Source organism: Perissodus microlepis, chromosome 14, assembly GCF_051167445.1.
Source record: "Perissodus microlepis isolate ML-2025 ecotype Zambia chromosome 14, ASM5116744v1, whole genome shotgun sequence".
Lineage (NCBI taxonomy): Eukaryota > Metazoa > Chordata > Actinopteri > Cichliformes > Cichlidae > Perissodus > Perissodus microlepis.
The window spans coordinates 32508127-32525301 of NC_140474.1; the positions used below are offsets into that span (position 1 = coordinate 32508127).

A 17175-nucleotide genomic window follows, 5' to 3' on the forward strand; every position below is an offset into this window, starting at 1 on the left:
CACAGCTGGGAGTGATTAACGTGATGAGACTAGGGAGGCGAACTGAAAACACTCACATATGACGCAGACCTTCACAATAAAACAGGAACTTACACATGCAAGGACACAGACTAAGAAACGCAGACTTGATACAGGAACACACGGGCAGAACAGAGTAACCACTAAACAGAGGAAGAACAGAACCAACAATCACACTAATAGAAAACACAAAACGCTGGGTCAAAAGGACCCAGGACCATGACAACAACATGTCGAGGGCCATTCGATTTTGCACTCCCATTAGCGAGGTCGGACCGAACTGTTCCGCAAACCCTTCCATGGCGTCTCTGGTTAGGTTACATCAGTGGTTCCCAAACTTTTTTTGCTAGGCCCCCCTTTGTTTTACAAGAAAAATGTTCGCACCCCCCGAGAGTTCATCACGCAACGTCAGAGGTATGTGCCTTTTTGCACCACGTTATTGTTTACATGAGATGAATTGCAGAATGGCAGATAGAGACAAAATACCGTTTCTGTTAATCTGACTGTCTTCAGGTTTTACACGGTTACATGTACACACGCAGTTACGGTAGAGGCAGAGGCATCACGGTGTGATTATTTTACGTGTAGTTGTTTTTTTTCCTGTGTAATAATATTCAACATTGCAATCAAATCAAAAAATGCCTTCCTGTGCAAAATGGGTTTAAAAACATAAACAGCTGTGGGATACTGTTTGTCCGTGATTTGAACCGGGGGACAAATCGTGGCAGGATCAGCCTGATATTATTTGTATCCCGCTGTAACTTTACTGTATAAAGAGCTAACATCTCCAAAATGTCAGGAGTAGTTAGTCATTACAACAAGTGTTTGTGAACTAAAAATCATGAATGTGGGATACTGTTTGTCCGTGATTTGAACAGCCCTGCGCTGCTCCCGACAAAGGGAAAACCAATTTTGCAGGGAGACCTACCTTGGCACTTGTGCAGGTGAAGCCAAAGGGAAGATATGCTTCACCATATTTTCTAGTCTTTGGCTTAGAATGAAGTTGGTTTGGAAACATATTCAGCGATGCTTCATCTCCTGCTTTGCGTTTCTGTAGGCGCCCCGTGCTAGCAGTGTCCAAGCGTTTTGTTTCCCCCCCCCTTTTCATACCGCGCCCCCCCCTGCCATGGCCCCACACTTTGGGAAGGTCTGGGTTAGAGAGTCTCAGCACGTTATAGTGGACATAATTTATGCGATCAACATTCTTGTTTGGAGTTACCCAGATGAATATACTTTCAAATCCTGAAGCTACTTGGTGTGCTAGTTTATACTCATTTGGAACTCCCCTGGGCACTCCTATTGAGTCAATCCAGGTGGGTGAATTCAATCTGGGGTCATAAGCATGTGCCCCCTGGGTTCCTCTCTTTGCCAAAATGTGTCTCTTACGTCTGGCAGCTAAAGTGCGTGTTTTGTGCTGTGGTATGGCTTTTACCTGGTTTCCGATCAGCGTGAGTGGAGCTCCCAGCCGTACCATAGCACATGTCCCTTCACTCCCCTGAGGAACCCGAACCAAAAGAGTGTTGTGTCCACAGTAATAATACAACCCACTTCTAGCCCATGTTCCAATCAGAGTATTCGGGTCACTTACATTGTTTGTGGTTCTTCCCGTGAGTGTGACAGCACACCAGCTTGGGTCAATTTCTCCCAATTTGTACTTTACCTCATCCATTGAAAACTTAAAACATGTATAATTGCCTTGTCTTGGCATAAATGGTCCCACTGTTGTCTGCTTTGGGATTGGCGGAAAAACACTAGACAACAGAGTGCAGTTGCCAGTACTCACTGCACTTTTAGTCAGCCGCAGCATACAGTCGTAGCCCCACTTGTCCTCTGGATACAGTGGTGCGGGCTCCGTAAACAAACATGGTCGGGCTGAAGCACAGGCAACACAATCAGATATGTTGTTCTTTAGCATTTTGAGCCACCCAGTCCAGCCATAGGTTGCTATCACTGAAACCAGTGGCACGCTCAATTAGTTCCTGAGGCTTCAACCTAGTGTAATCCACCGTCAGGACTGGTCTCCCTTTTGGTTCAGGGCTCCTCTTGGGCTGTTAACGACCCGTTCCCCAATTGCCCCGCTGTGTTTGTTACCGAAGTTATTGTTTTGTCAATTGTGTTTGACACACAATTGAACACAATTTGAATCAACAAACTCCACCTTCTTTCTTAATGACTCACTTTCTCAACTGCTATGTGAAACAGTGAGCCTGGAGTACCTGAAAAGAATGCTCCCAAAGTACAGGTAGCACACCTGAGGACCTGAAGGTTCAAACCAGATATTCCCTTTAAAAGAACTGTCTAACAATGCCTCATGAAAATAGGGCACATCCATACAAAAACATTGACAAAATATTTAACTACATATATTTAGTTTATTTGAGAAAATACATTTATGATGAAAATATCTCTTGCTGTCTATTACACTCTACATGTGTGACTGCAGTGACAGGAAGGAAAGGCATATGGTGTAAAAAACAAATCAAAGATGGGGAGTGGAGTTTCTTGTTGTGGTGACCTCATGTGAATATGGGAGCTGCTGAAAGTAGCTTGCTGTATTTTCCCTTGCAGGAAACATTCAAAGAATGTCACTTGAATGTAAAGTGCATTCATGGGGAAACCTCAGCTTGCTTGCTTGCTTTACCCATATAGCATGCATGTCTGTTCTGGAGAGGGTCTCCTCCAATGGTTTCATCACTTTTATTTTGGTATCTTTTCTTTCTATGATGGTGATCCAAAACAAACTGGATTCCTCTGTGAGCAATAAACATGGCTTGACCATTACTGGATGTGCCAATAGCAGCAGTTGAAACAATGTTGTTGTCACACAAGCCTTCTCTAGCCTAGTGGCTTATGACCCAAAACAGAGCACTATAAGAGCGAAATTAACTACAGTATTTCATTATGAGTTCCACATGTCTGCATCATGGTGTCATAACTGGTTACTATAGTCTGGGTCTATGTGGTGCCTCTCTGGTCTTATTTGCACTGAGGAACCAGAGTCAAATATTAACTTCGGGCTAAGTCAAATACACAGACTTCTTTCTCTAAAAGCTCACAGCAAAGCCACAAGCCCCTCTCAATACACGCTTTATTGCGGTGAACAAGTGAAAGAGAAAATAGCTGAAAGGAATCTTGATGCCAGTATTTCTGGGACTCTGCTGGAGCTTTGTAGACTGAAAAGAGACTATATGATTAATACGAAATGATTTCTGAACATCTGCCCCAATTTTTATGGCAACAAAAAGAAGAAGAAGAATGGAGGTTGAGGAACCATAGTTAAGGAAACCATGCATCCAGGAGCGGGTTATGGCGCATAGCAGTAAGTATGCTGCTTGTACTCGCAGAGAAGAGGAGGAGATAAAGCGACAGTGTGACTCATAGTTACTTAGAGTGGTGTATAAATATGTTTTATGTCAAACATGGTGTGGTAGTCTTGGCCCTGATTTTTTTTTAGGACTCCTGCTCTGATGTATTTCTCCAGAACCTGAGAATTTCATGCTCTTTCTTTGGAACAGTGATTCATGACATCATTATGACTTATATAATCAGCAAGAAAAAAAAAGAAAGCTAAATGAAGAAACTTAGTGCTTTTACACTTTTACTCACCCCATCCTAACTTTCACACCTAACATAAACATGCGAGTAGAACACATGAATGGAAATGGGTGTAAGGCTTGTAAAGACGAAACCTATGGGCGCTATTTGGCAGAATCAGACAGCGACGCATAAATGGGCGGGCTATGCTGCATGCTGCTTACGTCACTGAACTTTCTGCATCAATGTGGATAAAAGAGGGGAGGAGATATAATGAAACAAACACAGATAGGTTAAATTGTGTCTGCTGTTGCATGAATGAGTTAGATGGCTCGTCAGTCATCTCCGTTGTGTGCTCCTCCAGGACTTCTGCTGCTGCTGCTGCTGACAGGAATGATTTTTACCCACCGACCTGAAGTTCATGCAACATCACTGTCTTTGCAGTTTTGCAAAAAATGTGTTAGGGATGAACTGATGAATAGATTTAAAAAGCAGGTGAGGAAATGATTTCTGCATTCTATCAATCTACCAAAGTAACATTAAAAAATGTAAATGTGGGGATGCTGATAAGCAGTTTTTAAATGTACACATTTTAGGAGGCACAATTATAACATTTATTTATATTTATTTTGAATTTTTATTGACAGAGCTTGACTCTTTTTGTTTAACAAAGTGAGTCATTTTCATGAATGCATGGATAATGTGCTGTTGTTGATGTACTCAGGTACTCAAGTGCAGCGTCTCAGAGAAGCTGCCCTCTTCAGTACGGCTATGTACCGCAATACGACCCGCAGAATGGAATAATAAAACTGTAAGTACAACCGAAGTATGTTTAGCAAAAACAGTTTGTCAACAAATATAAGAGTAGGCTACCAGACATCCTAGTCTCAGTAAATGTATGCGTCAGTGGCCACTGACCAAGTCTCATTTTATTTTGTCTGCAAGTGTACAGTATAACTTCACTTATTTCTTACTTTTAAACCTTTTTTTCAGTTAGTTAACTGCAATAAGCTTCACCAAGAATACAGAAGACAATTAAACAAAGCAGCATTCTTGTCTTCTGTTCAAACAGCAATTTCTACTTTGTTAAAAAGTTCAGTAACAGCTTGTGTTTTTAAGGCTGTCTCAAGAGCTTAGAAGAGGTTTAGAAGAGGTATAATATAAATAGTGGATCACAGTCAGTTGTGTCACATGCACAAAACTAGACAGAAAAAGTTCTGGCACATACTCCACAGACTTCCATGGAAGTAATATAATCCCACTACGTTGCACTTGCCAAAATCTGCTGCTCTTCCAGTCCGACAGCATTGTCAGTGTTGTTACTGGTAACTATAATAGATTTTTACTGTATATACACTCTGCCCTGACTCTGCCCATAGATTTATAGATTATATATTTGAAAATCTGCAAAACAACGAGCAACGAAGTGACATGTTTAAGGACATCAAGCAGCAATTCTGTGAAGTGTGTATTTTAAGTTATAGTCTATCACTGGTAGGGATGGGTATTGATAAGATTTTCACGATTCCGATTCCATTTTCGATTCTGTTTAACGACTCGATTCTTTATCGATTCTCTTATCGATTCTTATTTTTAAAAAAAGAGAACACTAAGGTCGATTAGCTTAGAACTTTGTTTTATATCTTCTCTTTGAACAAGATAGAAATTTAGGAGTAATATGGCCTTACAAACCCAACAGTGAGATCTTAAGAGATCCACAGCCTACGGCTCTTCAATGGGGTGTCACAGGGTCCCCAGGAAAATAAATTGTAAATGTAAAATAATAAAATAAATATTCTTCTGTAGCAATAACAAAGTATAACATAAATTATTCTGTAGCAATTACACAAGAATATCCAGTAATGTCCCTGCCTACAATTAAACACATTCACTTACCGAAAATCGGGGCATCTGCTGTGGCAAATGGGTGCAAGCCTTTTACCACAAACTTAGTCACTGCTCGGTGACATTCGTCTATCCTGGCCTGAAAGGAGATGCTACCGGTAAACTGCAGTGAGAACTGCCAGCATCTGAGCCAGCCAGACTCTGTCTGTCTCTCTCATCATGGTCACCTGAATGCAGCGCACAGTAATGGCAGGTTTTGTAATAAGGCAGATCGCGCTAACATAATATGCACTGTTAGTTGATTATTTACCTGCCATATTAACGGGAGAGGACGTGCAAACGTTACCGCTGCTGCTGGGTTGAGATTCACGAGTCCGGAGCGGAATTAAAAAACACGACATTCATTTAAGGTTATCGTGTGTTTTGTGAGAAAATGCTTTTGCATATTCGTAGTGTTTCCTCCCTTAAATGAAATATCTACTTTGCAAGTATTGCAAGTTGCCCTGTTGTCATCCGTATAATCAGTATAATCAAACTTTTGAGCATTTGAGCCGCCATGTTTCCTGCCAGGTAAATGACGCTCCGCAACGTGGTGACATCATTCGGGGCGACTGGAATCGATAAGGGAATCGTTTGCAAAAATGGCAAACAATTCCAAGGAATTGAAACAGTGGGAAGCGGTTCTCAACAAGAACCGGTTTTCGATACCCATCCCTAATCACTGGTCCTGTGCTATCAGCGAATGGCACTGTGCATTGTAAGACTAGCAGTGCTGTAGCCCAACTGCATCAATAGGTAGGCACCTGGGAGGCCCAGTCATGTCTCCTTGCATAAGCCCCTGCAAACACTGCTAACAATAAGAATGCGGACGTGCTGACAATTTGTTCTAAACACAAAACACACCTGATTGTTGGAATTAATATTAGGTCTGCAGATATATTGCTAAATATCAAAAGTGATTAAAAGTAAAACGCTTTAATAAAAAATCATTTAAAAAGCCAACAACAAACATTTTAATCATTTCTTATCAAATGAGATTCACTGAACTGCGATAACTTCACATCAGCTGTAAGATTGACTAAAATGTGCAGTTCAAAACTCTCGAAAGAGAAACAAAGGCCATAACAGCTAAGATATATCTGATAAAGACTTTGGAAGGAAAGAATTTAGCATGACCCCGCTCAGACTGCCTGCTGCTGTTCGCCTATGAGCGAGAGGTATGGCATGGAAGAAGCATCCAAAAATAAACTTTGCATCATTCATGTTCATTCATTCATATCGTACATGGGGACATGATGAGTGCTTACGAATAATGAGTGAAATTCTACTGAACTTAATTCCTTTTCAAGTCCTGAATGAAATTCATCAGAAATGGACACAATCCAAAGTTCACATTGCCAACATTAAGATGCTGGCGTGCACGATGCTGCAGACAACTGTAGGCCTTTAGCAAACACATATTGCCCAATCTGAACTTCACTGTGGGAATGATAGGAAGTAATAACATGCATTAAGTGGACAGATAGACCTGAAAGAAGGTGGCACTGCAAATTTATAAGGCATGATATTTTTCCAGCATTACTGAAATGATTGTTTTAATGATTTTTTCTGTTTAATATTTTGATTTGTAAAACTGAGGCTGCAACATTACAACTCAGGCTTCAAACGATCTTTCAGTTTGCTGATTCCAGTATAAGTTTCACATACAAAGCTTTACTATTTTCCCCTAAAAACAGGTCATCTGGATGTCAGCATATGTTGATATGCTCTATTTGTATTGTTGAACATTAATGGGACCACGATACCGTCACGTATGTTGGGATTGTAACCGATAGCAAAGTTGTAATCGTTTTTGTGTTTGTGTTTGGTTTTTTTTCAAGGTCCAGGAGAAGCATGCTGACGTACTGGCATCCCTCCAAATGTTACACGACGGTTTAGAGCAGGCTAAAACAAATCAGAGCTGCTTGGTTGACCTGCGTGCTATTGTCCGCAATTATCTGATACTTGTCAAAAATAACGTTCAGGTAATGCATCATAACACTACTTTTCCTAAACGTTGTGCAAATGTTTAAGGCGATAAAAGTCAAATAAGGACCTGCACCTTCTTGAATCTATGCCACAAAGAATTAAGGCAGGGAGGAAAAGGGCGTCCAACCTGGTACTAGTAAGGAACAAATGAAGTGGCCAGTGAGTGTAGGCTGTGTATATAGTTTGTTACAAATACGGAGAATTCAAACTACTTGACAACATATACCCTTGGAAAAGACAGAGAAAAAACAGGAATATTTAGAGAATGAGTACAAAGGGGACACCATGTAAAAAAAATACTTGACTAAAATACTTGAAAAAAAAATACTTGACTTCATCTAATTAATTGAAGAAACGCACTTGTTTCATGTAACACCTGAGTGCCCTTGGTGTTGCTTTTATGATTAATGAGACCCAATGAAACCATCTTTAATTTTTCAACGTACTGCATCTTATAGATGACACAAATTTTACATATAGATTTGGACACATGCATGCTATCAGCAGCCTTTATATAGAAATGTTTGTAGTTTTTCTGAAAAAAAAAAAAGCCAATGAATGCTTAACTGAGTTCTTCTTACTTACAGAGTGGTCTGGTGACAGCGTCTCCTTCGGTAGTGCAGCACTGCTCAAATGAAACCACACTGAAAAAAGTGCTGGATGGCTCCAAACAGCTACTCAAAGGAAAACTTGAGCTCTTTGCTAAGGAGTGTCCACAAGGTTCACAAGGAAGGAATCTGATCCTGATCGAAGATGTGAATGAAGTACGCTGAGAGGACCCAGGAAGAAAAGACTGGGAGTTGGAACATTGTGACATTTGCATTGAATGGAAGGATGTTTAAAGGTAACAATCTGAGAGTGCTCTGAGTGCAAATGGAAGATGTAAACCTCACATGGAGGAAATGCTTCTGCAGAAAAGTTTCCAAAAGGCAACAAGAGCAGTTTTTAAAGACTCTAATTGTACAAGTGAAAGAGAAACCTACATCGGTGCATGGAGACAAGTGCTAGCATAAAGCCTAATAACATGCTCAAAATCACGGTGATAACAAGCTGGAACTGACCAGGTATAATTTTTTATACACTGCTTTGCATTTGAAGAAGAACACACAGCTTACTAAGGCTGCCTTTAGTTCTGCAGATATTTAATCCTAAATCAAAATAGTGGATAAATTGAAGTTTGGACCTCATGCTGGCATGAGAAAAAGTTAAGGGATCACCGCAGTCAATATGCTCAGCTCATCCAACTAAGTTGGGAAATGTGAGAGTGTACTCAAGTTTGGAGCCAAGCAACTGACACATCAATGGATTGCCACGCCTGACTAATATTAAGACATTCCATTCACCTTGAATCACTTGGATTTAAGTGAAGGAGCCGACAGTGACTGATAGTAGAGTTGATAGTGGTGGTGGCAGTGTGCTTTAGATCTAAAAGCCCACTGTTTGTATTTACAAAGATATATTGCGCAACCAACTGTGCCAGGAAAATTCAAATTGGCTTTTAAGATGAGGAAATCTGACTAAAGTGCTATTTACTCTCCTGGCTTTACATCAGACAGCCCACAGATGAACCATGCAAGGGAATCGGTGTAATGACTAGCTACCTACACTAGTGCTAAAAACGAACAAAGTCTGTCTGTGTGCTCATACTTGTTATGGCAAAGTGCAACAGAAACTGTGACTGTAGCACCCTCTGTAGGTATGAGGTTGCATTAATCGTATTGTGTGCCAATATGCATCAGATATTGTTCATCACCATCACCACCTGTGGATGGCTCCCAACTCTGTGTACTTGGCCTGGAGTGCAAGGAATCGATTAAGTTTATGAGAATTTTGTATTCTACAACAAAAGTGATCATGATGACTGCACTCACGTCTCATGTTAATAAATAACAGATGGATGTGTATGGATGCAGAGAGTATGTGCTATTCTGCCTTATTTCTACATATTCTGCACAAAAATTATGTATGTGTTTGCTTATTTAAAACATGTAAAAGTGCTGCTCAGTTTATATATATGTATACGCTAGCCAATTATTGCTGAATGATTGCAGTGCCCATCAAAGACTTTGCTAGAGACACTCTGTTTTTTGTTATTTATTTATTGTGGAAGACTTTGGACTGTCTATGGCAGCAGTTGGACCACTCTGTATTATGTGGATCACTTTAATTATTGATATTAAATGAACTTTTAAAACATAAAAAAGCTATAAAATGTAATAGCTTAAAAAATTACATTTTAAAATTACAGTAAAAATTTTGAAGGAGCATGATTGATCTGTGTTCATCAATGTTCAGTGTGCCTTCGGCAATTTCACAAAATAATAAAGTATATAATAATAACAATAAGCCTGCATTTAGTATGTTTTCTGTCATAATTTCAAGTTTAGAATGGTAACTTTGCATTGTAACAGTGTAAGACCTTGAAGGTATCCAGGTTCACAAGCGTAATAACTGGCTAACCTGATGCAGCAGGTGGCCGGAAGAATGGACTGCTGTGATTGGCCCAGCCAACCTGGTCATATGACCAAAGGCAACAGGCAGGAACCAAGGGGCGCTGGAAAATCAGAAAATCAAGACGCTGCACTGATTGAAAACACAGGACAAAACCGGAAGCTGTGCACATTGCCTACAAAACAAAACATTTGTATTGTCGTCTGTGCTGGCATTAAAAAAAAATCATGTTGGTCTTCATATGACACGCACACATATGAAAACCACACGGTAGGTCTTCATACACCTGCCTGCCGTTTGCATCCGGGGTAGTGAGGCATAATTACATTACGTTGCCTTTCCGATGTGTTCTACTGTGGCAGTTTTAACCGGAAATCACCGCTATTAAGACAAAATGACGATCCCGTGTCACATGATATTCTTCTATATAGTTGTATGAGATGTTACGATACAACAGTCGCTTGATGTGGCATTTAACAGAATTATAACGCTATAGGAAAGGCCTACTCGTTTTAAAATGTAGGTTTAACACGCATTTGTATTTTACTTTTTTTAAAAATTATTAACATAACCACTGCTTTGCTATGTAGGTAGGTAAAGTTGATTCATTTTGATGAGGACTCGCCACTGATACACTTGCTTCGGTTTTTGAAACGGTTGGAATACGCTCATTGGTACGCTCGAAGATATTCCACGAACCGGGCAGACTTAAACTCTGGTGTCTGATCGCTCAAATTTATCCGGGACACTTTTTTTAATGAAGTTTTGAAATCTAGTCCGGGAGCAGGTTTCACCATGACAGAGCGGACTCCTCTCCTCCACTACCGCCTCTCTACCAGCGTCAATGAATCCGAGCTGCGGTCACAGGCGGGCAGGCAGGCCCCGGTTCATAACCCGGGCAGCCAAGGGCGGAGGGCTGCCCAGCAGAAGCAACAGAAGAAACTCTCCACCTTCTTCGGTGTAGTCATCCCTACCTTGCTATCGATGTTCAGCGTGGTAGTCTTTCTCAGAATAGGTGAGTGCTCATTTAGACGGACGTGCGCTAATCACCTGTTTGGTAAGAGCGATGCCAAACTCTTTAGAGATTTTTAAAGTTGTGCACTTTTCAGCAAAGTTGAGGGTGTATGTCTCGACTGTGACCCCCTATTTTTTTTTTTAAACTTTCACGTTAAATCCCGTTATGTTCCGTTACTTGTCACTGTCATATGTCACTTCCGTGACATTCTGGCTTTGCAGTACAGGTGTGACAGCATATGTCCATTACCTGTATGCACGGCATTCATTCATTGATATCACGAGGAGGCACATCTATAGCTTTTTTTTAATATTCAAACCCTAAACTGTCTCACATAGTTTTTCATATAACCTGCCTCTGTGGATGAATGAAGTAAGAGAGATTTTCCCACCTCACTGATGTACAGCCTTTGCTTATTTGCTAAAAGGAGCTTTAGATAGCCAGGAATTTAATGTTATACAAAAGTGAGTAGATGTAAAAATTTCCCTCAGTGTTGTTAAATGAGGGAAGGTGTAACTGAGTGTTCTGCTCCGATTAAAATCCTACAGGTTGTACTTGTTTGTGGACCAGTTGAGACGATGAATTTCTCTCTATATATCCATGAATCTACCAAAGAATTTTGCCCTTACAGTTAAGACTAGATTCTAGTGAAGATCACAGTGGGCCACAAATCTATTTAGCCCTTAGTCACGAGAGGAAAAACTATTGGTACTAGGGAGAAGGACCCCCCCCCCCCCCCCCCCCTTTTAAGCAGAGAGGAAAATAACAGAAGGATGCAAAAGAAGGAGAAATGGTCTCCAAATATTAAACGACAGATAACATCTGCGGTCAATCTCATCGGAGGTATGCTAACACCTCCTACCATACTCAATAATGCTAAAACAACATATTTGGCAAATATAAAAAATAGACTATACTATATTAAGTTAGGAGCACTCTGAGGTCATCCACTGTTTACCTTGCTATGAAAATAAGCAGATATTTATAATTTAATGCACTTTCCCCCTATTTCTGTGTTTAAAGCATTAAAATAGGTCACATCTAACTTCACCTTCTCTTTTCTCTCATCACAACCCCTCATATCTGGGCATTGCTGCTTGTGTTAGTTGTTTTCCCCACCCCACCACCACCACTGTCCCCCTCCCTCAGTCTCGTGAGACGTCAGCTGCTGTGCAGTGAGGATTCCTAAAACACACACACACACAGGGAAAACACAGTGTTGTGTCTGTTTTCAGACTCCTTGCACAGGAACTGTTAGGGGTTTCATTGTGGATGTGAAATTACTATTTTATCAGTCTTGACAACTGGCGCAGATAAGGATGAAGACTTTGACTAAAATATGCCCTACTGACAAGATAATAGTGACAAGAAAGTAAAGCTGCATTCATTAACCGTGCCTGCTGCATTCTTAAAGAGATTGTAAGTCTGGTCCTTGGAGATCATGTGAGATCCACAGCAGTACTGGTCACAGTGTATGAAACCATGGTGCTTTTAATGCTTCTCAAAGGTTACAGCAGAAACTAGTGATAATGTGGTAAATGTGTGTCTAGCAAGTGAGCTTAATATCTTGTCCCAAATGTATTTAGATGCACATTCATTCGCTTTTGAATATCAGAAATTTTAGTTATACTTATTGTTGTGTAAAAACTCTAGTTTTCCTCGGAATTTCTTTCTGTCAGGAACCATTCCAACCACAGATGCTATTGTGAGAAGTGGGAATTTTCTTCCAACATGTGATTCCAGTTTCGCTTTCACTGAGGTTGGAATGTTTTGATGAGTCATTTTTTAAGCCGAAGACAGAGCTGCTTTCATTTTTCATTTCCTGAAGGAGTTTTGCAGATGTGTTCATCATACAGTTGAAGCAAGCATGAATTTGTTTCTGCAGTACAAAAGGCCATTTTCATGATGGTTCCGCTGCTTGTTTGGGGGAATTATCATGTTACTCTAAATGCTCACATTTTCGATACCACATTGGTGGTGTCACCAGTGCAACACCACATAGGTAACTTCTGCTTTCAGACAGTTGAGCACAGGATTAGTGGCTCAGTGAGGGAAGTTCAGGTTTAAAAGTATTTTTCAAAGATGGTTCACTTCTTACTGGGGTTCATCTCCAAGCAAAGAGAATTTTGTCTACTGGCTTTACAAAAGACAAAAAAATAAATAAAACTGAAGTCTTTGTTTTTTATAGTCTGGGTAATATTTCTCAGTGTCACTCCCTACCTTGTATGACTGATAACTGACCCAAAGCAACACATTAGGAATATGAGCCACACCTCGATTTCAACCAGCAAATCAAGAGTTTAGGTCAGACTTTCTATGTACAGATTACTGATATTACCAACATCTGAACAATTCTCGACAGTTACTTAAGTACGTATCTACGCCCTCATTTCTTCCCACACTGAGTATTTAAACTCACTGTGTTGCCTGCGTATAGCTGCACACAGCTGAAAGGGTACTTACTTTCAGTGGCTTCCTTTTTGCTGCAGAATTCAACTTAAGGTTTTATTAATTACTTTGAAATCACTACATGGTATGGTTCTGCCTGATATTGCAGAATTTTTATACCCTTATGCCACCGCCACCCATACAGACTGACTTTTGTATGAATTTTTTAAAAAACTTTTCATCTTGCCCTCATTAATTTATCTGTTTTTTCCTTGCATGCTCGTAATTTATGGGTTTTCTGATTCAGGTGCCGCAGGGTAAATTAAACCATGTCTGAGAAAGAGATCCTAGATTTTTCTAGGTCTCTAATGTTTCTAGTGCTTCATCTCACCATGTTTGTGCTTTCTGACTAGGACTTGCAGTGGGACAGGCTGGGCTCTACCAGGCTATTGCCATGTATGTTGTGGCCTACATCATCATCTGTATGACCGTGCTGTCTGTCTGCGCCATCTCCACCAATGGAGCCCTTGATGCTGGGGGAGCTTATTGTATCCTCTTAAAACACACACACAGAAACACCATCAGCATACGACTGTAACAGTGCCAGTGGTGCAGGCACTGAAAGAACCAACACTAGTTAAACAAATATAATCTGTATGTTGGTGCAGTTCAAGACTTGTCAGTGACATTGAATGGACCTAGGGTTGGCGATTATCTGTACTAAAGACACCTTTAAAGTATCATGTTTATTTTGGGTCCTGACCAATAGAACCATTATAACCACATTTATACTAAAATATGCAAATAAGCCAGGATTACATTTTAAGTATTTTTGCTTGAAGTTAACTATGGAAGAATAACACTATGCATTTTGGTTCATTTGTAGTATCTGGGCAACTTAATAAAGCCTTCTAGCAATTTTGCTTTTCCAATTCCAATTCGGATTTTCTCTCATTTTATTTGTGCCATGACCCTAGATGAGGCACTGACTTGGCAGGATGAAACTTGGGAGGATCCAGCCTTCCAACCATGACCATGTCCACGGTTCTAAATGGTGCATTTCCAAGATTATTCAAAATTCCTCTTAGCCTAGCTTCAACAACTCTTTCCTACATCTTCATAGCATGGCTTATCAACTTTATCCTGCAGCTGCTACAGCTCTGCTCTTCACCTGTTCACCCTACATATCTGTATATCTCCATTTCTCAGGCATTCTCTCACTTTCCTCGATTGTGTGAAACAACCTGGTAAAAGGTCCACTGCCCTCTCTCCTAAACATTTCTATAGCTGCACAGCTATGTTATCTGAACCACCTGCCTTTCCACTTTTCATCCTCTTCATAGCAGCCCTTACTACCTCCTAACTAATCCTCTGCACTTCCTAATTCATCTTTTTTCCATCCATCCTCTTCTCTCTCTCTATTTCTTTGTTCATCAGCTCCTCAGAGTACTCCTTCCATCTTCTCAATGCACACTTTTCACTTGTTGAAATGCCCTCTGTCCTTAATCACTCTAACGCATGTCCTTTTCAGACTAGTCTCTGTCTGTCTAGCCAATCGATGCAAGTCTTTTGATCTTATCTTGGTGTCACTATAAATTCACCGTAAGCCTTTTCCTTTGTCTTTGCCGCTTCTTGCCTTTGCTGTATATCTAGCCTCCCAGTATTCCTGTCTACTTTCTTTTTACGGCTGTTTGTTTAAATGTTGTTAGAAGTGGGTGTTAACAGCCAGTATGCCTCGGTTTAAAAGGAACACAATCCACTTACCAGCACTCCCAAAACTCACTAACTGGTCTTTGGACAGCTATTTTTCCCAGCTTGAAGTCTTTATGCTAAGCTAAGCTAATATAAACCAAAAAAACTACAAGGGAGGTAATGATATTGCCTGAAACTATTAGACTACTATCTGTAGAGAAATGCACATACATGTGAATGAATGAAACAAGTGTCCTTTGCCTTAACGGCACTCAGACATGATCAGCCGAGCACTGGGACCAGAGTTTGGTGGCAGCATCGGCATCATGTTCTTCCTGGCTAATGTGTGCGGCAGTGCTCTGATGGTGCTCGGTTTGGTTGAAGCCATCTTGTCCACATTTGGAGTCCCTGAAGGTAAATTTCACTTTCATAGTTTGTCTCATTAGCTAATTGTGTACTTTTGTTTGAAAAACTCACATTAAGATTGGGAGTGGTGTATTTAAGCTTTCTTAACATTATTAAAATGGGTCTCTCATTTCATCCTTCTAGCTGGGAATGTAGCCACTTCTCACTACCAGGTTCTTCCATCTGGCTACTGGTGGTCTCTGCTTTATGGCACTGGGATTGCCCTACTGTGCCTGCTGGTGTGCCTGGTGGGAGCCCACATTTATGCCAAAACCACCTTCCTCATCTTTGTGATTGTTATTGTTGTCCTGATCACTGTCTTCATCAGCTTCTTCGCCGTGCACCCTCAATCTATCACGCTTCCTGACCTGAAGCCCAATGCGACGGGCCCCACGACAGCCAATTTTACAGGCTTCAAGTTGGAGACACTGCTTGGGAACGTATGGGGTAAGTTAGAGGACTGCTGGGTCAAAAAGTATAAAAAAAAATTATACCACCATGTTGGTATGAGCAATAAGTGTCTTTTATGCTCTTCTGTATGTTTACTTCTTGTGTACATTGTGCATAATACCCATACACTCCCTATAAAAGAATTAGCCACCATGATGTCAAATATTGGTTGGCCCATTGTGAAGCCTTAAACCTTTTGGTAAATTTAGCTACTTGTCAGTCACTGGGTAAGCCCACCCAGCGATTATTATCCTTTTTACCACAAAAACACCACGATGTCCTATTTAGAAAAACTTGAAACTACAGATTGAAGCCATCAATTCATCAGAACACTGCTTCCAGTAGATATCTTTCAGTTTTTAGTCATAACATCATGTGCACATTGCTCAAGAGTTGTCTGCCATAGTGAACGTTTCCCTAGCCCCAGTTGCTAGGGAGATGTTTTCCCTGAATAGAAAAATTCACTAGCTAATAGCCAAAAGTAAAATTTCAGTAAAAGGTTCACCTTCGGCGCCGGTTTAGCTCACTGGAGTCACAATCAGTGGTTGTCAGCTGGTTGCAGACCACTCTATTGGACTCTGTGTTTGGAAAAATTCTGGCTTTGTTGACTTGATCCTATGTCACTGTGGAACTTCGTCTTGGCCTCACTTTGATATCCTGAAGATATCTACATACATCTTTTACAGTCTATGAAAGAAAGCTCAAACAAGCCAGAGTGCTATATATAAGATTTAATAATAACCAGCTCAGCTCTGGGTGATGTAAAGTGGTCTTTGAACTGTGCAAGGGACAAAGGTGAATAGCAGGAGGTGTGGACAGAACTGATTAACATTAAAGATACATTCATTACATAATAATTACTTACTCAGACAGAATCAAAGGGTTTGCCTGATTTAGCCCACAAAGCATTTTAGCAATTTACCTTGGAGAGCTCTAACAGGTTTTTCTTTATTTTTTTCATAGATTTACTATTATAACGTTGGTTTTCTTTCCAATATTGCCATTGTTGATTGCCAAATTTCAAATATCAAGGTCGGACCCAAAATACTTCAGAATGCTCAGTTTCAGACTGTTCTTTCTACACTTGGATGTGCATCGTGTCAGAGACAGTGCATCCCTAATAGGGTTATATTTTAGATATACAGAGGTGGCTGTGAGCACGGACGCTCAGGAACCTGCTCTTCAGATCATTTGTTTGTAATAACCAGCTAACTGGAACAAATAACTAGTTAGCGCTAGTGCAAATATTATTTTCTGCAGATATTAGAAGTATTCAAATGGTAACAGACTTGTGTTAGCACAATGTTACTTTGATGACTCATTTCTTACTACCTGAGCCCTTTCATCAG

At 40.4% G+C, this 17175-nt stretch overlaps 2 protein-coding genes across 2 annotated transcripts in view; both read left to right on the forward strand.

Annotated features, from left to right (window-relative positions):
• Nucleotides 1-3088: 3088 nt before the first annotated feature.
• LOC146374250 (uncharacterized) lies at nt 3089-9735 on the forward strand. Its single transcript, XM_084949799.1, has 4 exons — nt 3089-4047; nt 4277-4363; nt 7278-7421; nt 8013-9735. The coding sequence occupies exons 1-4, from the start codon at nt 3880-3882 to the stop codon at nt 8196-8198; spliced, it is 585 nt and encodes a 194-aa protein (XP_084805925.1). The 5' UTR covers nt 3089-3879; the 3' UTR covers nt 8199-9735.
• A 542-nt stretch (nt 9736-10277) lies between these two features.
• The window catches only part of LOC146374251 (solute carrier family 12 member 9), a 79929-nt gene continuing 73031 nt past the window's right edge, over nt 10278-17175 (forward strand). Inside the window, exons 1-4 of the mRNA XM_084950053.1 lie at nt 10278-10891; nt 13693-13827; nt 15248-15385; nt 15521-15823. Coding sequence (XP_084806179.1) covers nt 10672-10891; nt 13693-13827; nt 15248-15385; nt 15521-15823 — 796 coding nt within the window. The 5' untranslated portion in view covers nt 10278-10671. The remainder of the gene's footprint in view (nt 10892-13692; nt 13828-15247; nt 15386-15520; nt 15824-17175) is intronic.

Bases quoted from the DNA above. Each gene is read 5' to 3' on its own strand.
- LOC146374250 (XM_084949799.1), top strand. From the start codon at position 3,880: ATGGCTCGTCAGTCATCTCCGTTGTGTGCTCCTCCAGGACTTCTGCTG. The intron at 4,048-4,276 runs GTGAGGAAATGA...TGATGTACTCAG, and splicing joins TGAATAGATTTAAAAAGCAG to GTACTCAAGTGCAGCGTCTC. The intron at 7,422-8,012 runs GTAATGCATCAT...TCTTACTTACAG, and splicing joins TTGTCAAAAATAACGTTCAG to AGTGGTCTGGTGACAGCGTC.